Source organism: Prionailurus bengalensis, chromosome A3 (assembly GCF_016509475.1).
Source record: "Prionailurus bengalensis isolate Pbe53 chromosome A3, Fcat_Pben_1.1_paternal_pri, whole genome shotgun sequence".
Taxonomy (NCBI): domain Eukaryota; kingdom Metazoa; phylum Chordata; class Mammalia; order Carnivora; family Felidae; genus Prionailurus; species Prionailurus bengalensis.
This window is the reverse complement of record NC_057354.1, coordinates 100,198,711-100,222,529: the sequence shown is the minus strand read 5'-3', so window position 1 is coordinate 100,222,529 and position 23,819 is coordinate 100,198,711. Positions and strand designations below refer to the sequence as shown.

Genomic DNA, 23,819 nt, shown 5'->3' with positions numbered 1-23,819 from the left:
GCCTCCCGGGAGCCTGGGAAACTTGGCGCTGCAGGAGTACGAGCCGCCCGGAGGGCCAGTCCACGCCGGACTCCTGGCTCCAGGCCGGAAAGGTTCTGGCTGATCAAAGGTCGATGTTTCCCCCGCCTCCTGGCCGGGAAGGATAAATACGCGCGGCGGAGGCACAGCAGTACAGGCTGGGGGTCGTGTCTGCGGACCACGTCCTTGGGCCCCGCCGGCGCTATGTGGCTTTCGCTGCTGCTGCTGCTGCTGGTTGTGCCGCTGTTGGCGGTCCTCTGCAAAGGGCACCTGCGGCCGTTCGCAGGCAGCTCCCCGAACCCCTTCTCCGAGGACGTCAGGCGGCCCTCCGCGCCGCTGGTGACCGACAAAGAGGCCAGGAAAAAGGTTCTCAAGCAAGGTCAGCGAGAAGGGCTCCAAGGCTGTACTTGGGCGGCCTCTCAGGTTTGCGTTCCGATTCCAACACGGCGATCCGCTGCCCACCTGGGCCTCAGTTTCCCCATATGTAAAGTGCTGGGAGGGCTTCCTTGAAAGTGGAGGCACCCCGCTTTCGTGTCTCCTACGGGTGACAGACTTTGCCCAAGCAGGCCCCCAGGCCATAGTGGCCCCACGGGCGGGGGTCCTGTCCTCCGCTTTCTGAGGTCATGGCGATGAAGTTTTGGGAGTGATGGTGGGGTGGTCCTGAGCCTGGGGCCAAGAAAAAATTCTTGGTGCAAAAAGGTGATTTTATTAAAGCACAGGGACAGGACCCATGGACAGGAAGAGCTGCACTGAGGTTGTGACAGTTAACTCATTATATACCCTCAGGTTGGGAGGGGGTCAGGGATAGAGTAAGTCGCTAAGGTATTTTGGAAGCAAGATTTCTAGGACCTTGAGGGGTGAGCTGTTGCTAGGGTCAGGGATAGAGTAAGTCGCTAAGGTATTTTGGAAGCAAGATTTCTAGGACCTTGAGGGGTGAGCTGTTGCTAGGGAAACACCAATTACCGTTTAACAGAACCTCAGTCATGAGAGGTTCTGTTACATCTATACATAGATGTATATTGGGAGGCCATACGCTTGGAGTATGATTGCCAACATATATTTTGGGGTAATTGAGATAAAGGAAGTAGACTTACAAGATGGGTCCTCAAGGTTGTGACAATGCTAAGCTCAGGTTCTCTTTTGCCCCTAGCAAAGTGCCATCATTGAAACAGCTAAGCCCCGACAGGGAGGTCACTCTACCAATTTCAAGGACTCGTCAATGGGCTGTAGGCAGTAAGGGAATTTAATTTTTCATTTGCCTTAGTTTCCCACATCACCATGGCAAGCACTTAAACCCTTTTCCTTTGTTCTTGGGTAGCCAGGAGTGTCCAAGGATTATCACACAGATCCCACCTGGAGTTGGGTGTGTGTGGGGGGGGGGTACTAAATTGTGTTTTGCCCCTCAGCCTGCCTCATGCTCCCTCACCAATGGCATAGCCAGGAACAGGTCCACGACCCGCAGGATAGACAAGAAGAGACCTTTCCCCCACTTGGTTATAAGACCTTAACTTTTCCCCTTACTCTCCCCCATGGCTCAAGGGCATGGAGGAGCTGCACATCTCTTCCAACCCATGTGGGAAATTGGATTTCGCCCATCAAGTGATTTGAGTGGCTATGCCTCGTCCCAACTCTTATGGTTGGTTCTAAAACTTTGGGAGAGGCTCAACAGGGTGCCTCAGGCTGAGAGCTGCTCTTTGGTCAACCAGAGTATCTCCACTATCATCTTTAGAACATACTTTGGGGTTCCTCATAAGGTTTAAAGAAAGTTGTGCTGCTTTAAGAAAAAAAAGTTAGATCTCCTCTTTGATCTCCAAGGTCCCTCCCACTTGTAAATTTTAGAATTCTGTGTGACACATCTTGTGACACAGGCGGAGACAATACTGTTTTAAGTGGAAAGACTGTTAGTCTGAACTTCTGAGATGAGGGTTTTAGCTTGGATTCTGTCATTAATTTACTGCATAGCCATTATTAGCAAATTATTCCACTTCTCTCGGGTTGGTCTAGAAGTGAGATGACTGGGGCACCTGGATGGCTCAGTTGGTTGAGCGTCTGACTTCAGCTCAGGTCATGATCTCACGGTCCGTGAGTTCAAGCCCCACTCTGTGCTGTCAGTTCAGAGCCTGGAGCCTGCTTCAGATTCTGTGTCTCCCTCTCTCTCTGCCCCTCTCCCACCCACACTCTCTCTATCAAAAAATGAATAAACATTAAAAAAAATAAAAAATAAATAAAAATGAGATGACTGATGTAACTTTTTCCAGCCAGGTTGTGTGATCTATTAGTGGATCATGAACTGGATTTAGTAGGTTGTATTTCAAAATGTAGTAGAACAGAAAATATCAGAGTCATCATACATAGTTCTGTAATACTTCTATTTCAGTTATTGTGAAACTTCAACTCCCGTTATTTAGATTATATACTTATTTATATTTTGAATTGTGATATAAAATGTGTTTTTCACTAGACGTTTTTCTTTTTTTTTTCTTTTTTTAATGTTTATTTTTGAGAGAGAGAGAGACAGAGTGTGAGCAGGGGAGGGGCAGAGAGAGAGGGAGACACAGAATCCGAAGCAGGCTCCAGGCTCTGAGCTGTCAGCACAGAGCCCGACTCGGGGCTCGAACTCAGGGACTGCGAGATCATAAACTGAGCTGAAGTCGGACACTTAACCGACTGAGCTACCCCGGCGCCCTAGACGTTTTTCTAAAAATGTTTGAAAAGTTAAAAGTTTCCCAAGTTCTCTTGCAGCTTGGAAAAATTCCAAATCTCAGTTCTTCAAGAATGATCTTTAAAGAACAGCTCACGTGTTGAGGTGCCCACGTGGCACCATGTGCCGTCCTTTTATCTTGCTTAGGTGCTGATCCCTGAGTTCTGCCTCCAGACTTCTCTGATATGAAAGGGTGGTGCAATGATTTCTCAGCTCTGTCCTGGTCAAGCCTCTGCTTCAGGATCTTGAAGAACCATCATAGGACCAGGCTGTTCTGCTGGTGCCTACAGACCCTGTATTTTTCAAAGATAACCGACTTACGAATGGACAATTCCAAGAGCCATAGTCTGCCCACAGCGCTCTCCTGTGTCCCCCGTTTCCTTGTTTCTTTCTTCCCTAGCTCTCTATCTGCACTTAAGTTTCTCAGCCTGTATTATTATTGTCAGCTTTCTGTTTCTGTTTGTGATTTGTTTGTTTTCTTTAAAGTAGGTAAAATCCCCAGGTACATATTGGTTTTAGTTAAATCGGCTCCAGTAAGACCAAATCACTGTCTTTAATCTGCCTGGCTGGTCCTGAGTATTTCCCAGGTGCAATGTTTGAGATATTTTAGTCGGTTGCTCCATGCCAAACTGCACTGGAGTTTTCTTGCATTGTATAAGCTAGCAGAGCCTTCCTGGTTTCCGTGTCTTTGCTCTTTTGCTGCCCCTGCCTGAGAAGCTCACCCTCCAACTCTTCCCTCTGCTGCAGCTTTCTCAGTCAGCCGAGTGCCAAAGAAGCTGGATGCAGTGGTGATCGGCAGTGGCTTTGGGGGCCTGGCTGCAGCTGCGATTCTAGCCAAAGCCGGCAAGCGAGTTCTGGTACTGGAACAACATACCAAGGCAGGAGGCTGTTGTCATACTTTTGGAAAGAATGGCCTGGAATTTGACACAGGTAAGGCTTGTGTGGGAAGGGGTTGGGAACATGGCTGTATCTTTAGGAGGCTTGGAGCAGCCACTGTGGGATGACACTGGACGTTTCTGTTGTTCTGGAGGCCCCAGCTTCTCTCTGGGCACCACTTTCTTTGTCTGACAGCCATCACCACGGGGAGCTGAACTGGGTAGAGATCTGGTGGTTTCTGCTGCAGCACCTCCCCACAGAAAGTTGTGGGTAGCACTCTCCGGGTACGGACTCAGCCATGCAGGACTACCTCTTTCATTTCACTTCTTTTATCTACTGTTCCAGGGATCGGCTCCCTTATCCCTATGACACCTTGTTCTTCTGTCTCCCAACAGGAATCCATTATGTCGGGCGCATGCAAGAGGGCAAGAGTAGCCGTCTTATCCTGGACCAGATCACTGAGGGGCAGCTGGAATGGGTCGCCTTGTCTTCTCCGTTTGACATCATGGTACTAGAAGGAACCAACGGCCGAAAAGAGTTCCCCATGTACAGTGGGAAGAAAGCTTACATTCAGGGCCTCAAGGAGAAGTTTCCCCAGGAGGAAGCTGCCATTGACAAATATATAAAGCTGGTTAAGGTAACATGGATGTGCTGAGGACCCCCCACCCCCACCCCCCGTTTATTCCCGACAAGGCTGACCTTCATTAGTGCAGTGACCGGTGGGCGAGGCAGAAAGGGAGGACCGGTCAAGTCTGCCCTGAACTTAGCCCTACCCTAGTTGGCCTCTGCCCAGCTGGGCCCTTTCTCTGGAGGCTGGACTTGACAGCAGCCACTCTCACTTTGGCCTCTGGCGGGAGGGGTTGGGGGGAGGACAGGAACCGTGTTCTCCTTTTGGACTAAGCTGGCTTCTGTGTGGTCAGAACACACCCGTTTTTACTTCATCTGAGACCAGATGGGATTTTTCGAAAGGAATTTGGGCAGGAAACCGAAATGCAGAAAAGGACTCATCTGAATGTGGAATGGGAAAAATTCACAGAGTACAGATTTTTAAAAATCCAAGTTCGGCCAGGGCTAAATGTTGCTGGGCCCTGGTGCTGGGCTGGTATGCAGGCCATTGGAATGGTGATTCCATTACAGTGGCTCCTCGCTGCTTATTTTTTTTCTCAGGCTGTGTCCCACGGAGTCGTCCTGGCCATCTTGTTGAAGACCCTCCCGTTGCGCATAGCTCAGCTCCTCAGCAAGTGGGGGCTGCTCACCCATTTCTCTGCCTTTCTTCGTGCTTCCACCCAGAGCCTGGATGAGGTCCTGCGGCAGCTGCCGGCCTCCCCGGAGCTCCGGGCGGTGCTCAGCTACATCTTCCCCACTTACGGTGGGTACTGGCCTGGAGTCCTGGGCGGCTCCTGGAGGAGGAGGTGTTGCCCTCTTGGCTCTCAATCTTTCTTCCTGAACCTGCCTGACTGACTGAAGTGGAGCAGGATAAACCCAAGGCCCTCTGGAGCTCTTGGGTGAGAAGTCTGTCCACCTAGCTGCTGTACTCCCTGGCACACATTCCCTGCGCCATGCCCTGGATGCTTTTCCTTTTCAGCCAACCGTGTCCTCCCTCATCTCAGCAGCATGTCACTTTGAGGGAGGACATTCCCACTGGCCCCCGGATCTGTAAGGTACCCTGTGTTTGGATGGCAATAGATAGGCCCTCTGGCTGCCCTTAGCCCTGGGGATCATTTGGATCCTGGGGTGGGCAGACTGAGGCTTGCGTGCTTTTTGACAGGAATCTGTCTTCCTCTTTAAATGCTGCTGCCGCCTGCTCTTGCCTCATCGCCCCTTCCTTCCTTCTGTAGGTGTGACCCCCAGGCACAGTGCCTTCTCCATGCACGCTCTGGTGATAAACCACTACATGGAAGGGGCCTTTTATCCCCGAGGGGGTACCAGTGAGATCGCTTTCCACACCATCCCTGTGATTCAGCGGGCTGGGGGCGCTGTCCTGACCAGCGCTACTGTGCAGAGTGTGTTGCTGGACTCCACTGGGAAAGCCTGTGGTGAGAGCCCCTCATCGTGCTTCATGGCTCCTGGGCTGGGGTGGAAGAGAAGTGGGGTGCAGAGAGAAACAAGCACAAGGTATAGAAAAACCGACCTCCTCACGGGGAGTTCAGGGCTAAAATTGCCCAGAGCAGGGGCTTAGGGAAAGCGATTAGAAAGGACGCAGGAAGGATAAAGGATTGCATGGTCCCCAAAGACCAGTATTTGATCATTTATTCCATAGGCAAAAATAGGGATCCAGTAATCCAAGATCCCCTTGAATGTAGGGGCTGTGTCTTTTTTTTTTTTTAAGTTTATTTGAGAGAGAGAGAGAGAGAGAGAGAGAGAGACAGAGCACACCAATAGGGGAGGGGCAGAGAGAGACGGAGAGGAAGAGAACCCAAGCAGGCTGTGCACCACCAGCACAGAGCCTGACGTGGAGCTCGAACCCACAAACTGTGAGATCATGACCTGAGCCAAAGTCAAGAGCCAGATGCTTAACTGACTGAGCCATCCGGGCACCCTGGGGGCTGTGTCTTTATGCCTGTAGATCTTAGCACATAATAGAGGCTCCATACATGTTTGTTTAGTGGTTGGTGGGATGAATAAATAACCTGGGCACTTGAAAGGGCATTGTGGAGGCCAGCGAGATCCTCTGCCCTCAACCTGTAAATGGCAGAGTGGAGCCTAGAATCTCGTTATCCTGGCTCAGGTCTTTACTGCCACCTGCCCAGAGCATCAGAATTCCACCGTGGATGAATTCTGTGAGGAGAGGGTGTGTGCAGGGAAGGACTCTGGTAAACAGAATAGGCCATCCATGATTAGGGGGTGCTTAAAGAAACATCAGGGAAGGAGACAGAGAGAGACCTGAAAGAAGAGGGCTGGTGTGACAGTGAATTCGCCAGAGAAGTCTTTCAAGGAGGAGGTGTGTGGATGGCCCACTGCACAAAAAAATCAAGGGAGAAAAGGTCAGCAGCGATCTCTGAGAATACATTTGTAGAAGAGACTAGGAAGTTGCTGGGTGAGACCGGAGAGGTGGTTGGTTGTGTGAGATTTTTCTCTGATGTCCACAAGCAAGTTCCTCTTCCAGCCAGAAGAGGTCCTTGAAGCAAGGTGGGTTTATCAGTTCAATTAAATTCAGTTCAGAATATTACTCGTATTTTTCAGGTGCTAGGTGATAAAAGATGGAGATAAAAAGATGAGATGGCTATAAAGAAAATCTGTAATTCAAGAAGTTTCTAATCGTAGGATAGATCATTGAGATGTAAAGTGTCATACAGAGGTACAGACTAAGGATAGAGGAAGGAGGGCAGAGGTGCTTGAGGCAGGTCATAAAGGGTGAGAAGAAGCTAGCCCGAGCTTTTGGGATGTTCCAGGCAGGGGGAACAGAATGTGCGAAGGCACAGATGCATGAAAGAGCTGACTATTTTTAGGCGTCTGGAAGTAGGTTGAACCCAAAGATGCTACTGTTTTTATAGGTCAAAGTGGTTGACTATCAGCTGTTTGATATGGTGCCACCTAATAGTTTAGTGCGTGTGGCCAGAGACAAGGCTGGAGACACAGAAGGGACCAGATCTTGGAAGGCTGGTACAAGACTTTGGAGTTTATCTTACAGAGGTTGCGGTGTCATTGGAGGGTCTCAGAGTATTTTGGAAATAGAAGTCTGGCAGCAGTGAAGAAGGGCCTGGGATTCCAGTGGAAGGGCTTCAGCCCATGAGCTTTGTCACGGTTAGTGTGGAGGTTTGGCTACAGAAAAGGGTGCCCACATAGCGTGGGGAGAGAGCCAGGGAAGGTAAGTGCACAAGTGACTGTGGGGTTAGGCGGAGAATGCTTGAGGATGTTTCACTTGCTTTGCAGTTTTGCCTGGAGCCTGCCTGCCTGACCATAGCTGGGCTGGATGCCCAGGTCTAAGAAGATAAAGTGTAGGCTGGGAGAGATCTGTGTAAAACCTGGAGTGCAAAGAACCTCAGCCAAGCTCTTGTGCCTGCAGGTGTCACTGTGAAGAACGGTCAGGAGCTGGTGAACATCTATTGCCCCATCGTGATCTCCGACGCAGGACTCTTCAATACCTACAAGTACCTACTGCCAGAGAATGCCCGCTGTCTGCCAGGTAAAAGACTGGGCTACTTTGCTCTTCGAAGCTCCTAGCAGTGCCCCCTCTGGGGCTAGCCTGCCCAGCCAGGCTGGTGTTCTTGCTCCTCTTGACTGCCCTGTGACCGTCCTTAAGCAGAACAGGTGAGCATGAGCACCCATCTCTAGCATCTGTTCCCAGCAAGACCTCTGTGTTTAGGGGTTGGGAAGCAGCTTTCTTTGTATTGAATCACCCCCACAGACCCCTTGGTCCTTATCTCTCATTCCGTCCTTGGCATATTTACCCCTTATCCCCTATAACCTCACCCGCTTTGCCCTCTTCTCTTTCAAGTCTGTTGCCTGTTTTCAGCTTCCCCAGATCTTAGAGCTAATAGTTCATGATGGTGGGGAGAGTCCTAAAGGGACGCTGCTTGGGTTTGTGGTATGAATCCTACTTTTTTCCCTGAATTCTTCACTTACTTTGAGTGGGAAAGCCTGGTCTGACATCAGTAAAGGAAGCTAAGGCCGGCATGGAGAAGAAAGTCTTGCTATAATTGTTGTGTGCTTTATTTGGGACTCAAGGTTCTATTTTTTTTTTTTTTTTTTTACCTCTTTCAAGAACCAGCTACTTGCTGGGGCTGAAGCTGCGGGAGTACCCTTCTAGCTTTCTTCTGTCCCTTGAGCTCTGGGCTTGTGCTTGAAATCTGGGGCCCGGACAGAAATAACCCTCAATGCAGTCTTCTCTTCTAATAGGCTGTGTCCAAACATAATAAAAGCCTGGTTTTGGGGGGTGAGGGGCAGTAGGCATATCTGTGGGTGAGCCCTTCCTCGGTAAGTCTGTGTGAGAGGCTTTACCTTTGTCGTGGCACGTGATCCTCACTGCCACCTGGGAGACAGATGTCATCATCCTAATGTTTATGGGGCCGGAGGAGAAGTGAGACCCATACGGGTGAAGTGACTTCCCAAGGCCACCCGGGTGAAAGCAGCAAACCTGAGATGAGAACACTGGTGGTTCTGACTTGAAAGCCTGGGTCCTTGGCCCCGCCCGGACTGAGAAATGTGGAGCTTCACTCAGCTGGGCCTCAACTGGCGTCTGTTGCCAGAGAAGGCCTGTCCTCCCTCACACTGTGTGGGGTGTGGCAGACTTGCCGGTGGCAGGGCAGCTGGCAGACTTTGCGTTTGGTACTTCCTGCCTCCCTACCTCCCAGGACCCCTGAACCCTGGCTCTGATGGGTCCCAGTGCCCCTCCTCCTGCCTGCCTCCTCCCCAGGGCGCCCTGTCAGGAGTTACAAGTTTAGCTTGCCCTCCCTTCTCTAGTTACAGTGTTTACTGCTTTTGTGTATCTAATCTAATGGCACAAGCCCCACCTGGCTGAAAAACCATTTGTCCCCTTAGGAGGAGCAGTTGGATGTTGCCTCAGATGAATCCCCGTTTGAGAGCGTTTCAGGCAGTGGCAGCCAAGGTGCTTAACTCAGGAGACCCCCAGGTGCTGGGACTCCTTTGTTTCCACCTGCTTTGGGGGTGGGGGTTCTCTATCTACCTCTCAGAGTTGAGAACCAGATGTCTGGTGGCCTTTGGGGCAGGCAGTGCTGGCTGGAGTCGTGTGGAGGTGGGTGGTCAGGCAGAGGGAGCCTCTGTGAATAGGAGCACTTTTCTTAAGTCCACTGCTGGGCCTTCGGGAGGTTCCTGGGGATGGTTTGGAGAGGAAGTTGTTTGAGTGGGGAAGACTCATCGGACAGTATCAATAAGGGAAGCTGAGGCTGGCATGGAGAAAAAAGCCTGGATATAATTGTGCGCCTTATTTGGGACCCAAGGTTCTATTTTTCTGCCAGGTATGTGGTTCCTGGATCCCATCCTTCTAGTTGGAGAAAAAGGGAAAGGAAGGGCTAGGTGGGGTAGTTACTGTTCTTAAGGGCCTCTGGAGACCTAGATGGTTTCACTCCTGGGCCCCCTGTTTTCTCCATGATCACCCCCATCCCACCTGGAGAGGGGGAGCCGGCAGTGAGATTAGCCCCACATGCTGGAACCCGGGTGAGAAGGTGCTCCTACGGCCCCAGGGCAGCCCGCCATCCCTCCCTGTGGCGGTGGAAACCCACATTCCCCTTCTGTCCTGATTGCGCCCCCATGGCCCAGTGGTCTGTCAGTCTCTTACTTGTGGTCCTACTGGAATTGCTATCCCGCCTCCTTTCACTCTCAAAAGCCTGTTTTGGATGATAAATCCTATGGTCACCCTACACATAGCACTCAGCTCTTCGTAGCCTCTGTTAGGAAAGCCAGCTTCTTTCAGGAAAGCCTCTTTTCCAGGAGACAGGCATCATATCTGATTCCTTGTAGTGTCCCCAAAGCCTAGCAGAGGATTCAGCACATTTTAGGTCCTCAACAAGTACTTGTTTAACAAATTAGGCACAGTAGCCAGTGGCCCAGTTACCCCTCAGGCAGGTGGTGGTCCTGGGAATGGGAACAAAGGTAAGACTTTGTGGGAGCCATTTCCAGAAGGCTGGTCTGGAGTCATTTGTTGAGAGGTGGGGGAGCCCAGCTGCTTAGCTCCAGGGGACATCAGATGGCTCTCACAGAGGCTCTTGCCTGTTTCCACAGTGCTCTTCCCTCCTCCCCTACCTGAACCTAAAATGCCAGCTGGCAGGAACGGTGTTGGCATTTGTTCATCTGCGTTGCTTACCATTTTGAAGTCTTGTTCAGCCTGTTCAGCACATTAGGAATTATGTATATTTGCTCATTGGATGGCTTGTATTCTTTTTTAATGCTTTTTTAATTTTGAAATCTTCATTTTGTTGTTGTTTTAATGGTGAATCTGGTTGTTCCTTTATAGTTACTATTTGAACACCTATTTCAGGAGGGGTGGTATTTTTAAAAATTGTTTTTAACATTTATTTTATTTTTCAGAGACAGAGGGAGACAGAGTGTGAGCAGGGGAGGGGCAGAGAGAAGGAGACACAGAATCCAAAGCAGGCTCCAGGCTTGAGCTGTCAGCACAGAGCCTGACGTGGGGCTTGAACCCACGAACTGTGAGATCATGACCTGAGCCGAAGTCAGACACTCAACTGAGCTAGCCAGGCGCCCCTACATTTTCTTTTTTTTAATGCTTATTTTAAGGGAGGGAGAGAGAGAGAGAGAGAGAGAGAGAGCGAGCGCACATGCAGGAGAGGGGCAGAAAGAGAGGGAGACACAGAATCCAAAGCAGGCTCCAGGCTCTGAGCTGTCAGCACAGTGCCCAACACGGGGCTCAAACTCACAAACCGCGAGATCATGACCTGAGCCGAAGTCAGATGCTTAACCCGCTGAGTCGCCCAGGTGCCCCTAGATGGCTTGTATTCAATGTAATATGGAAATCAAGGCTTATAACAAACTACTGTTCGTATGTATGGTCTGTATAGTGTGGAGCCCAGTAATCTGCTCATAACTTAAAGCCAATAGGGAAGATTGCAGGCACTGAACCAGCTTAGAGAAGCTGGGCCTCCTGGGCCTTCAAGGGGGCTTAGAGCAGAAGTGGGAGGGGGGGGTGGGCAGAGGAGTGGGAGCCCGGGGGTGTGTTCTTACCAGGCAGAAGACAGAGAGGAGCAGGCCCTGTCAACACTGTTATTTTAGTGTTAAAACAAGAGTTGTGAAGATGGCCAGGTGCTAGGCTGCAGATAAAGCAAGCAAGTTCTTCCGGGGCAGGGAGTGGCTCCCCCCGCCGGCTGTGTTCACACGGCCCTCACCTCCACTTCGGCAGGTGTGAGGCAGCAGCTGGAGATGGTGCGGCCTGGCTTGAGCGCCTTCTGTGTTTTCATCGGCCTACGAGGCACCAAGGAGGACTTGGGGCTGCAGTCCACCAACTACTTTGTGTATTTTGACACAGACTTCGACAAGGCGTAAGGCGTGTGTGTGCATGTGTGGGGGGGGGAGGGTGTCAGCTGGGGCCCACAGCCCACGGGGCTCTTGCCTCCTCCTCTGACGCTGGAGAATCCGCAGCAGTTACGGAGTGGGCCTCAGCTTCATCCCTGTGGGGGGTCCCGGGGGCTGGCCTGTCCTTGGGGCAGTGGCAGTGAGGAGCCAAGGCCTGGCATCAGCAGCCACAGCCCTCACCCTCAGGATGGAGCACTACGTCTCGATGCCCAGGGAAAAGGCTGCAGAGCACTTGCCCATCCTCTTCATTGCCTCCTCCTCAGCCAAGGATCCCACTTGGGAGGACCGGTTCCCAGGTGGGCCTTTTGGTCGGGGGCGGCACGGGGGCCGGAGCAGGGAAGGGGCCTGGCATTAGTAACCCCAGCTGTGTCCCCAGACCAGTCCACGATGATCGTACTGGTGCCCACCTGCTATGAGTGGTTTGAAGAGTGGCAGGAGAAGGCAGAGGGAAAGCGGAACAGCGACTATGAGACACTCAAAAACTCCTTTGTTGAAGCCTCTCTGTCGGTTGTCATGAGACTGTTCCCACAGCTGGAGGGGAAGGTAGGCGGGCAGACCATGTGGTAGTGACAACAAACCTCTAGGTGCCATTTCTGCTTTCTTTTGGGGAGGGAAATAAAGCCCTGAAATAACTAAGCTCCAGGGAAGGGCAGGGAACCCATGCAGGCATACAGTTCAGTTGAGGAGAACAGAAAAGGGAGGAAACGAGGATCTCACAAGGCCCCACTCCCACTCTGCTGCCTTTTGTCTCCTCAGGTGGAGAGTGTGGTTGGAGGGTCCCCGCTGACCTACCAGTTCTATCTGGCTGCTCCCTGGGGTGCCTGCTATGGGGCCAGCCATGACCTGGACCGCCTACATCCTCATGTGATGACCTCCATGAGGGCCCAAAGCCCCATTCCCAACCTCTACTTGACAGGTACACTGCCCCATTTCTCTAGGGCCTACAACCCCGGGCCTCCCGGTCACCCAAAATACTCTGTTCTGTCTGCAGATCCTACTGTCCCCTGCAGCCTTCCACATGGGGATGGGCTACCCCAGCAGGCTATGGACCCTGGTCCTGATGTAAAGCCATCCGTGGGTGGCCTAGCTTGGAGGGATGAACATGAGAGCCTTTGCTCCCTGTCCCCCCGCTTGGGGAAGATGCTCATGGGCCTGTGCTCTTGTCTCCTAGGCCAGGATGTCTTCACCTGTGGGTTGGTGGGGGCCTTGCAAGGGGCCCTACTATGCAGCAGCACCATCCTGAAGCGGAACTTGTACCTAGACCTTAAGAATCTCAACTCAAGGATCCAGGCTCAGAAGAATTAGTCCAGAGTGGAGTCTGAGGAATTTGGCTGGTGCTATGGCACAGCCCTGGACTTAGCCATAATGTCTTCCTGTACTCGTTCTTTCCTCACATAAGGCACTCTAATCTGTTTTTGATTTCTGAAGAGGTCTGACACACAGGTCACAATTCTTCAATCACAGTTCTCAAGTTGCACCTCTTCCAGCTGGGCAGGTGATTGCTCAGAGCTAACACTGCTATCCCTGGTAAAAGGCCCAGGGTGGCCCAGTGACTTGGGCAGCCTGTTTGGTCAAGCAGTGCTTTGCACACTGCGCTCCCATCACCTCCCAACCCAGAAGAGTCCAACTGAATATTCTTTTGGTCAGGTGGACAGAACCCTCCGTAGTCTTGGTCAGCTGAAGCAGATTGGGCCAGAAGTCCTGAGACTTCTCTTCATTCTCCTTGCTGCACCAAAGGAGTTCCATACTGCTGTTGGAAAAGGGTGCCTAGAGAGGTTTTTGTCAAAACCTGGGCATGGTTTTGGTTGTAGTTCCGTGGGTTCAGAGGCCCCCAGAGAGCCCGTTTTTGTTGGTTCCAGTGGCTCTTTCAGAGGGTGGGGAAACACCTAGGGTAGTCTCAATGTGGTTGTGGGAGTTGGGGGTAAAGACGTTAGCGAAGTATATATTGAAATATCCAATTCACATGCAGCCGGGCCCTAGGTTTGTCTTCCTTATTTTCATGGTAACATTGGGTCTCCACTGGGTCAGCACCAAGATACCCTCATGGAGCTCAGTACCTGAGCCTCAAAAGTTTATCTTCCAAAAATCCACAGCAAAGGGTGATGTTAGCAGTTACAACACTGGACTGGAAAGATGAGTTCATGGGGGTTGAAGCAGACTGAAAGAACGTTCCAGGCCAAGGTTACAGCAGATGACAACCACAGAGGTAACTGATTGTAAGACAAATAACCCAGCCACCTCCTAGACCTAGAACATGGGCTGCCTGGCAGGGAGGAGTGGGGCTGGAAATCAGTCAGGATCAGAATGTGGAAAGCTACGTAACGAGTGTACAAAGGTCAGGGATGGTGTTCCCATTTATTGGTACATACGGGGGGGACTGGATGGAAAGGTGAACAAAGGCTGAAGTGTTTTTTTTTTTTTTAATGACCTTTCACTTGTATTAGGCCTTATTTCTATCAATTTGATTGCCATTTTAATAAATTTAATGTTTTTATAGCTTTAATATTTGAAATTTATTTTGGTTTCTGTGCAGTGATACAAAACTACATTGAAACGGCATTCAGAGAAGCTCAGGAAAAAATTACGTACTGAAAAATACTTATCATTAGACCAAATAAGCTTTAAAAAAATAAAATTAAGTAATCATATAGTTAAGTTAAAAAAGCTGAAAATATAAAACATTGCAAAAACAGTGGCACTCTACTAATCCGGTAAACAAAAAAGGGAGACAACTTCAACAATCATTTATTTAACATGAGAAACTTCTGAATTAAAGGAATATCTAAGTGTGAGGAGGCTGCTTTTGTTGACAGCTTGTAGCTACACAGCTCAGACCCAACACTATTACGGAGGAGTTTCTCAACTGGGACATTTAGGAAATTCACAGGTGTCTTGAGGAACTAGGTGAGTTGAGATTCTGTCTTGCTCTGGATGAATAGTTAAATGGAACCTGGAAATCTCTTCCCAGGGTTCTTCCTCAAGCAAGGCAATGTCAAAGGCAACCTTCTCAGCAAGACTTTTCAGAAAACAGCTGGAAGAACACCAGGATCTGGTGTCTGGTGTACAAGATACTCTCTTCCCTGTTCAAGTGATTCAGAACATGTGCGAAGTGTGCTAGCTTTCATCACACATACATAACAGCATTATGTATCAAGTTACCTTGTAAAAACAAGAAGCAGGCTTCCTTTTTTGATTTAGATGTCATGAAGTAGAGAAAAAAATGAGAATCACCATCAGGGGAATTCTAGAGGTTTATAATTCTATCACCAAACGTTTCATTAAAAGCCATTATGGGAAAAGAAACGTCAGCATACATATAGCTCATTGTCAGGTCTTTCCGAATTGTTGTAGCCTTTCTAGATAGACTGGCCTTTGTTCCCCCAGAGTCCAGAAAAGCATCTTTAAATAATTCTACTCAGTAATCTGTAGCAAGAAACGAAACCCCTCTACTGACATCCATGACTGAAACACAGATTCCTCCTACTAGAAATCAATTTTCAACCAAAGGCTGGGGCAGGAAAGACATAGCTGTCTAGATAGCGGTGCTTCTCGTGGCTCCAGGGACTTCCCTGCCCACCCCTACCCTTCCCCACCCCCCCGCCCCCACCTTGAGAGATGCCTCAAGCCAGCTCACCCTCATCCACACCACCTCTAGAAAAACATGCTATCAATAGTTTATTTTCAAAAGGACAACTACTGAGAAAAGTTTTCCGCTGGTGTCAGAGAGTTCCTTCAGTGTAATTTCTACAGTGAAGCTTAAATTCTATTGTACTCTTTTAGCACAAGAAACGATACTTCTCGGATGCTCAAAAAATGGAACTATGCGGACTCCACAGAATCCTTATGCATCCACTTGGTGCCAACCCTTTTGGTTCCTGAAACCAATCTTTCTTTCTGCTCACCCTCCTTACAAGCAAAATCTATCAGTAAGGGACAGCAACCAGTAGCCAGGAAGAGCTGTATGAGACATCAGGTTAAGTCACATTCAGACGTCCTGAACAAGGAAAATGTCTCTGCAAGAAGACACTGAACTCCTGAAGTACCTAGGGGATGTCACTACACTAGGCAGCTATGCAGGTGGTGCCAAGGGCACTCCTGCAAGTAGCTTCGTTTTGGGGAGGAGAGACCAGATACAGACATCAGATAAGTCTGCTCTTTTTTGCTGGAGTTACAAAATTTGTGATTGGCATTATTAAGAGTTATTAGAATAGAATGGAAAGAGCCAACAATCACGTGGTGGCATGGAAAAACCTGAGCTGGGGCCTGAAGAAACATCTGGGGAGGCAAGTGAAAGAAGAGAAAGGAGTGTGCCCTGACTGAAGAACAACCACGGAAGCCAGGGAATGGAGGGCACAGCAACAACAAAAAGGCACAGAGGCCTAGATGGGCCTGACAAGAGGAGCCTTTGGCCTGGGCAGGATGCAGAGAAAACCTGGCAAGAAAGTGCCCATCTGCAGAGTCCTGAACACTACACTCTATAAAGCTAGATTCTCTAAGCCATGAGAGGTAGACAGAAGCTTTAGATCAGGGCAAGGATTTTGGAAAGATCAATCTGTACATGAGAGAAGATGGACAGGAGGACCAGTTAGGATGGCTCTTGGGCAGGTTGGGAATTCACGAGAGAAGTGAAATGGTGCGGGTGCGACGACAGGAAAGCAAGGAAAATGGAAAGAAAGATTATACTGGAGACTTGTTGTTGTTAATGGATAGGTCTGTTGTAACAGATAAAAATGGTAAAAGACCACAGTTTGGAGCTGAGACAAATAAAATGGGCAGCTGAGATGGGCAGCTTGATGGGTATTAGAGAGAACTTCAGTTTTTAGTGCCAACAGAGCAAACTAACAGCGCACAACAGGATTTGATTCTTTGGGAACCAGGCCAAGGATAAACACTTGGGAGTCACTCACTCAGAGGATGAGGGATGGATGAATTTCTGGGAAGATGAAGGAAGAGAGAAACCAGCCTTTGAGGGCTCTCTTCCCCCACCAGCACAGGGTAAAGCAAAGTTCTTAGAAGCCAGGACAGTCAGTCAGAGAAACCAGAAGGGGGGAATTTCAATTTGGATGGTCAATAATGTTCAGTTCTATCCAGAAGAAGACTAAGCTTTGAGAATAAGCCATTACCTTTGGCAATCTGAACCTCAGGAAAAACACTACTAGTAGGAAGACAGGGACCGACATGAGTGTACAAAGGTTACGAAGGGAAGGAGTAACAAACAGGATGGATGGGAACGGGAAATCTGGGCATGCATAAAGGTAGAAGGAAAGGTGCTAGTGTAGACGGAGAAACAGAAAACATCAGAGGGGAGAAGGAAAGGTAGGCAAAGGGGAACTGTGGTTTTACAGAATGCTAGGAGAGCCGGACAGAAAATTCCTCAGAGGAAAGTGTTATAAGACTGACGCACAGGAAGAGGGCATGACGCCGAGAGCATTTATTCCTTGTCTCCATAAATCTCAACTCAAAGCCATGCTGTTTTAAGTGAGGTGCAAGGTAATGTGCCAACAGGATGGTCCTTTCTGCAGAATGACTTGAGCAGCACAGAATTCATCCCACCCCTCACTTCCCACATTCTTTGTGTTTCCCTGAGATCAGCTATTCTAATTCCATTTTTTTCTCTGCAGAACAACTCTCTCTAGGCTCTCTATAATAGGTAGCACAGCTAGAACGGACTTAAGTAAAACTTCAAACCACAGAATGATCCAAAACACTATGTTGGATCCTCAGTTACCCCAGGGGAACTCTCTGAATTTCTTAAGTTTTAACAACCTCTGACATGGAATGGAAGGAGAGTTTTTACTAATTACCCTTGACATCCTATATCAGATAGAGAACCATTAACTGGATTAAGGTAAAAGAGACAGTACAGTTAGTTTCTGACTACAAGTCTAATTTGTCTATTTTAGGCAACAAATGTCAAACAGAGTTTATGGGAAACCTTTCATAAAACCCTAGGAAAATAATGCAGATCAAAACCAAACCCTCCTGCACATTTTCTGCTGCAAAGTATGAGCTCACCCTATTTTAAGAAGTTCCTGTTACAATTATGAGTATAGCCAAACACAGTATTTTCAATAATCATAACTATATTTTTAAAAATCTGTGATGGGAACCGTGGCTTTACAGCTTTACTTCCAGAATCCCCAAGTTCAGTTTTATGCTCAGTACAACCAAATGGAAGTTGACTCACTTTGTCTTAAGTAATACGAAAATATCAGGAAAACGTGAAGAACTTACACTAGACAGGTTGGACTGCAGGCAATAAAGCACTTTTTAAAAGCTGTTTTGGTTTGCTGCTGAAGCCTTTGAAGAGAATTACGTATTCAAAGTAGCCCTTTGCCCGTCAGCATTCACCTTCTACATCTTTTGTAGGGCACATCCCTCCAGATGAGGCCTTGGTACAGAAGCACCTCAACCTGCAGGTGAGTTTTCTCCTAGGTTGACTTTTCAACCTAGTTTTCTCCTAGGTCTGCAAAGATAACTTGTGGTGGGTGCAATGCTGTTTTCAAGGGGTAACTACGAAAGGGCCAAGGCCCAAGGGAAGGCAGTCAGCAGCAGTAGCCTGCCTGGGGCTGAGGTCTCCCTTTGGTCATAGCTGGCTTCCCACATGCTCCCTCTACTCACACTCAGAGGAGGAAAGGATGGAAGACACCAGCATAGGTGATGGGGACACAGGAGTACAAGGTCACCAAAGTGCAGGTGCAAAAAGCTAAGCAATACCCCCCGCCTCTGCCAGGCCCGATTTGCCACCAAACCCTAGAGGAGGGGGTGTCTCTTAGGTCACAGTACTTTTTTTTCTTCATTTCTCTTGATTTAAAAACAAATCAGCAGGGAGGACAAAGTTCTCAAGAACAGAGAAATCAAATCTGAAACGAGAGCAACACAATTCATTTGTGACATTAATCTCCTTCCAGGTGAATACACCTCACTGCTATGAATCTAGGGGAATACAAGATCCTATAGGAGTTGCAGTTCGGGGAAAAAATTCAGAATTAAGATAAGCTGCCGCTCCAACATACAAAGAACAATCGGTAAAATAAAAGCACATAAAATTATTTTTAAAGTCAGTTTGAAATCAAACATATACTAGAAAGATACACACTTGGTGAAAGGAATATGGAAATCCTGGTCTCTGCTTTGTAGTATTTCTGCGTTGTTTTGAATTGTTTACATGTGCATTTTAATTAGGAAAGGGAAATGAATCCTTAAAGTCAATTATCCGGAAAGGTACTAGGCCAAGGCTAAATTGTGAAGTTGACCTACTGGGCTAGTTAGCAAAGGTGTTTGGAGCTGAGTGGCTTATTCTGTTGCTGGTATGGGCTATACATGTGAACTGCGTTACCTGTAGGGAGTCTTAGGAAAACTTACAGTCAAGCCACCAAGTACTATTTACCAATGTCCTGACTGTCCTTACATAGAAGGGGAAAGGAGGGGTGTGTGCTGGCAAGGCAGTGGAAATACCCTGTTCCCACTCAGGCTGCTTTTGGGGAGAATCCTGCTCAGCTCCTACTCTGTGGGGGTGGAAGGAATGCTTTGCTTTCTGGCAGGCGTGAGTTGGCTGCACTTAGGAAATCGAGTCCACAGTTTAGTAGGGCTGATCTCTAGAGTTGGAAGCCTAGATGTTTCTGGACTCACTGGTATTCGGGGAGTGTAGTCAAATGCTCTGCTACCTAAAGCATGGCTCCACAGCATGTGATGTCACCTGGGAACTTCCTAGAAACGTAGAAGCAGAGATTCCACCCATATGTAATCAGTCAGACTTTTCATCACAATTCCCAGGGTGATTCATGTGCCTACTAAAATTTGTGAAGTGTTGGTTTGGTGCAAAAAGCACAGGATGGGTGCCTAGGGGGTTGCCATCAGGTCTTGATTTTGACACAAATTTGTAGTGGGAACTTCGGTGCGGGGGCGGGGAGGAGGAATCAGGTTTCTGGGCCTGAATTTCCTCTTCTGTCAAGGGAGGGAGCTGACTTACAGCACGTGGAGGTCTCTTCTAGCTCTCATATTGCAGACACGTACGTATGGACATCTCTACTTTGTGGTCCGCAAAGGGTGGGGCAACGGCCATCGTGTCAAATGTAAGTGCTCTGCTGGGCCCATCTGAGACTGCCTATCCCTCCCACAGACCTGGGGCTTCTTTCCTTACCTTCTGGTCCAAACGCTGGTAATCACTGGCCTTTGGCCGTCGAGTAACTTTAGATCTTTTTCCTTCTAGCACAAAAGCAATAATCTGGGGAAAGGAAAATGAAATTAACAAGTGACTCTACAATGACATATCTCAGTCTCTGAAATCAGAGGTAATCACCTGGTGGTACATTTGTTAAGGATCCTGACAGTGAAAGAGTAGTACACCCACAAAGAGACCTCTTTAAGTTATGACAATTTTAAGGAGGACAGGGCCTCCAGTCACCTCAGAATCTTTTATACTACTAAGTATGAAGTAACAGATGGGAAGACGACTGTTCTGGGCTTTGGCTTGTGGGAGTCTATATGATTTACTCAAGAGTACAAAGATCTGCCAACTCCTCCCCAGAAAGCTCTAGGATAAGACACTCCTTTTTTACTCACAAGCAATAATTATCTCTTATCTGCAAATGTACTTTTTCACCCCACACTTGCTCCACTTTAACCTTACCACTTTCACATCTACGGTTACTTTCTGGATGTAGAATAAGGAACACCTTTTTGTTAAACGTCTTCCCTCATTCCTTACAGTCATAGGCATACTGACAAATTGAACGCTCCAATTTTAACCAGGCTGTAGAAACTACTAAATTCTTAGGACTCAATACGAAATGCAATCATTTTGTCATCAGAGTGGTTGCTAAGCAACAGATATTACTGTACACCAAACATTGCTAAAGTAGTAAAAGATGAGTGTCTCCATGCAATTTCCGGCCATTCTTCTAATCAGAAACTCAACTGACTGTAGAAGACAGTCCCTGGGCTCTCTGCTGTTGATGTCAAAGACTATGTAACCACTCTTTCTGCCATTGCAGACGGAAGGTAAAAGCTTGGGAAAGGAAACTAGAAATCATTCACCATCTTCAGAGTACTGTATTTACGAACTGTCAGGTACTCGGGTTCTCTAAGGCTGTAAAGGACCTAAGTTTAAGATTATGGGAGGAGACCCCAATTCAGGTCAGATCACAATAATGTCCTTACTTAGCACCTAATACAGCAGCAGAGGGCACTCAAAGGTATCTGACATGAAAACAAATCATTTATAAAATGAGAGTAGAGAGCCGTAGCAGAATCTGAGGATAAACTGAAGTTTGTCTTAAAATCCCCAGTGCTCATAGGCAGATGAGTGATAGATACCGGCCCACACACCAAACTTTCAGGGTGGAGGAAATCCCATTCCTCTTCTTAAGGCAACTCTTGACTTACCTTCCGCTTGTTGTGATAGGCAATATAGAGGACAGCAACAAGTATGGCTGCGGTCACCAGATATGCAAAGAAGTGGCTGCTCTCTGCACTGGCACTTCCAAGACTGTCTTTATAAAGGTCATCATTCTCCCTACCCATGGAATCCAAAAGTGTTCCTTCACGGTTCTCACTGGAGGCAAGGCCAGGCATCTCTTTCTCTTCTTGGGGCGGTGAACCTTCAGGCTCTGTATCGCCTTCCTCAGCCTTCTTGGGCTCCACATCTTCTGTAAGCTCTGAAGACTTACCTTCTCTCTCCTGCTGTGGAGAAGTGGGGTCAGAGTCCAGTAATACTGTCTCCCCAGATTCACCTCTAGAAGCATGCAGAGAGGTATCTTTGTCAGCTGGTATGTTTAAGTCAGGATTGGTGGGTTCCTTGTTATCAGAGGAGGGGTTGGAGACCAGCTTGTTGGAGTTCAAGGACTGCTGCTGCAGCTTCTCCTTGCTAGGGTCATCTCCCGTGGTCTGGGGCTGGGGCTTCTGTTTGCTGGAGCCCTGTCCTGTGGACTGCGGTTGGGGCTTTACCTTACTAGGGCTGTCTCCCACAGACTGTGGCTGAGACTCCACCTTGCTAGAGCCATCTTCTGTGGACTGTGGCTGGGTATTCACCTTGCTAGAGCCATCTTCCGTGGACTGTGGCTGGGGATCCACCTTGCTAGAGCCATCTCCGGAGGACTGCGGCTGAGTATTCACCTTGCGAGAGCCCTCTCCTGAGGACTGTGGCTGGGGATCCACCTTGCTAGAGCCGTCTCCCGTGGACTGCGGCTGGGTATTCACCTTGCGAGAGCCCTCTCCTGAGGACTGTGGCTGGGGATCCACCTTGCTAGAGCCGTCTCCCGTGGACTGCGGCTGGGGATCCACCTTGCGAGAGCCGTCTCCCGTGGACTGTGGCTGGGTATTCACCTTGCGAGAGCCCTCTCCTGAGGACTGTGGCTGGGGATCCACCTTGCTAGAGCCGTCTCCCGTGGACTGTGGCTGGGGATCCACCTTGCGAGAGCCGTCTCCCGTGGACTGTGGCTGGGGATCCACCTTGCGAGAGCCGTCTCCCGTGGACTGTGGCTGGGGATCCACCTTGCGAGAGCCATCTCCCGTGGACTGTGGCTGGGGATCCACCTTGCGAGAGCCGTCTCCCGTGGACTGTGGCTGGGGATCCACCTTGCGAGAGCCGTCTCCCGTGGACTGTGGCTGGGGATCCACCTTGCGAGAGCCGTCTCCCGTGGACTGTGGCTGGGGATCCACCTTGCGAGAGCCGTCTCCCGTGGACTGTGGCTGGGGATCCACCTTGCGAGAGCCGTCTCCCGTGGACTGTGGCTGGGGATCCACCTTGCGAGAGCCGTCTCCCGTGGACTGTGGCTGGGGATCCACCTTGCGAGAGCCGTCTCCCGTGGACTGTGGCTGGGGATCCACCTTGCTAGAGCCGTCTCCCGTGGACTGTGGCTGGGGATTCACCTTGCTAGAGCCGTCTCCCGAGGACTGCAGTTGAGACTTCTCCTTGTTAGAGTTAACTCCCGTGGACTGTAGCTGGGGCTTCTCCTTGTTAGAGTCATCTTCTGTGGACTGCACCTGGGACTTCCCCTTGCTAGAGCCGTCTCCCGTAGCCTGAGGCTGCGACTGGCTAGAGTTTTCTAGCGGTAGGTCTACTGAAACAGAGAAACCAGTTGGCCCTGAAGATCGGGAGGCCAAGAGAAGGGAGCCCTCAAAGCTAGATGAAACCGAGGCAACTGGCAAACGGGGGAGGTGGGTGCTAGCAAGCGGAGGAGTGACTACGGCAGGGAAGTAGCGAGCTCAGAGAGCGACCCGGGGCGGTGAGGATGGTGGGCCTAGGGGTGAGAGTGGGATTATTTGGGGTGGGAGTGGGGGGGGTCTTACCCGCCACTACGACGCTCAGCAGGATCAACGCAACCAGGAACCGCATCCTGCACTAACTGTGCTTCCGCCCTTTACTGCTCTCGCGAGACCCGCGCGTGCGCGCTCTTAGTGCCCTTGGCTCCGCCCCTTCCTGCGTGCGTCTTCCGCCGCACGCTCAGGCGAAGGGAGGAGCTTACGAAAAGGCCGGAGTGTCTGGTGGTTCCTCCCTTACCCTGTGTTGTGGTCCAATTCTTTAGTGCAGGCATCTAACAGTCTCCTCCTTTTCCAGGTTTCTTCTCTGCATAGCAGCCGCTACAAATGTCGCTCTCCTTTTCCTTCTCTCCCCTTGTACTTCCGAGACGATACAGGTCGAACAGGAGCTCCCTGGTCCGCGGGTGATCCCATGGGAGTGACGTCACTGGGGTTCGGCCCCTCTTGGCTCCAACCTGTGTTCACATTTTTAACTTCTCCCTTTCTCGTGGTTCTTTCGCTGTAGCACACAAACGTGCTGTACTCTGGTGTCTCCTGTCTGGAAACAGACACCCATCCTGCCACCTTTGTAGCGGGAGTCTTCCCATCCCAGCTCCTCTCTTTCCCGACCCCACAGAAACTGCTCTCCGAGGTCCCCAGAGATCTTTTCTAAAAAATACATCCTTTTTCTGGTCATGGAAGTTACTCATATTCACTGTAGAGAATTTAGTGAACCTGTAGAAATAGAAAACAAAATCGTCCCACTCTTCCAGGATAATCACTATTAAAGTTTTAGTGTATTTTCTGTCTTGCAAACATTTAATATTTTTGATTAGGTAATATATTCTAATGGTTCAGAAATCAAAATGGGATATTAAACAAGAGGTATACAAAAAAAAAAAAAGAGGTATACATTAGAAAGTTCTTGCTCCCTACCATTCTACAGGTTACCACTTACCTTTGTTGTGTTCCCATCTAGCGTGAGTTTTTTTTA

The 23,819-nt window shown here is 49.3% G+C and overlaps 2 protein-coding genes across 7 annotated transcripts; one reads left to right on the top strand and one right to left on the bottom strand.

Moving 5' to 3' along the window:
* The first annotated feature begins 5 nt into the window (after positions 1-5).
* Positions 6-14,087, top strand: RETSAT (retinol saturase). Its single transcript, XM_043603841.1, has 11 exons — positions 6-397; positions 3,467-3,649; positions 3,991-4,232; positions 4,763-4,964; positions 5,434-5,631; positions 7,602-7,721; positions 11,412-11,550; positions 11,771-11,880; positions 11,961-12,127; positions 12,341-12,500; positions 12,756-14,087. Exons 1-11 carry the CDS (start codon positions 223-225, stop codon positions 12,887-12,889), a joined length of 1,830 nt encoding a protein of 609 aa, XP_043459776.1. The 5' UTR covers positions 6-222; the 3' UTR covers positions 12,890-14,087.
* On the bottom strand, positions 14,079-22,997 carry TGOLN2 (trans-golgi network protein 2). 6 transcript variants are annotated; one of them, XM_043603846.1, is made up of 6 exons: positions 22,877-22,997; positions 21,785-22,647; positions 21,701-21,742; positions 20,972-21,658; positions 19,728-19,811; positions 14,079-18,447 (listed from the first exon to the last, which is right to left on the bottom strand). In XM_043603846.1, the coding sequence occupies exons 1-6, from the start codon at positions 22,920-22,922 to the stop codon at positions 18,442-18,444; spliced, it is 1,728 nt and encodes a 575-aa protein (XP_043459781.1). In that variant the 5' UTR covers positions 22,923-22,997; the 3' UTR covers positions 14,079-18,441. The 6 variants fall into 6 exon arrangements, with proteins under 6 accessions (XP_043459781.1, XP_043459780.1, XP_043459779.1 ...); XM_043603845.1 differs by having other exon boundaries at positions 21,701-22,647; XM_043603844.1 differs by having other exon boundaries at positions 20,972-21,742.
* Positions 22,998-23,819: the final 822 nt, after the last annotated feature.

What these genes read in the sequence shown, in the direction of transcription:
- RETSAT (XM_043603841.1), top strand. Translation starts at nt 223, where the DNA reads ATGTGGCTTTCGCTGCTGCTGCTGCTGCTGGTTGTGCCGCTGTTGGCG. An exon ending in TCCCACAGCTGGAGGGGAAG is followed by an intron (nt 12,128 to 12,340) that starts GTAGGCGGGCAG and finishes TTGTCTCCTCAG; the next exon opens with GTGGAGAGTGTGGTTGGAGG. An exon ending in TCCCAACCTCTACTTGACAG is followed by an intron (nt 12,501 to 12,755) that starts GTACACTGCCCC and finishes CTTGTCTCCTAG; the next exon opens with GCCAGGATGTCTTCACCTGT.
- TGOLN2 (XM_043603842.1), bottom strand. Translation starts at nt 22,922, where the DNA reads ATGCGGTTCCTGGTTGCGTTGATCCTGCTGAGCGTCGTAGTGGCGG. An exon ending in GCTGAGCGTCGTAGTGGCGG is followed by an intron (nt 22,648 to 22,876) that starts GTAAGACCCCCC and finishes TCTCTGTTTCAG; the next exon opens with TAGACCTACCGCTAGAAAAC. An exon ending in CCTATCACAACAAGCGGAAG is followed by an intron (nt 19,812 to 20,971) that starts GTAAGTCAAGAG and finishes TCCTTTCCCCAG; the next exon opens with ATTATTGCTTTTGTGCTAGA.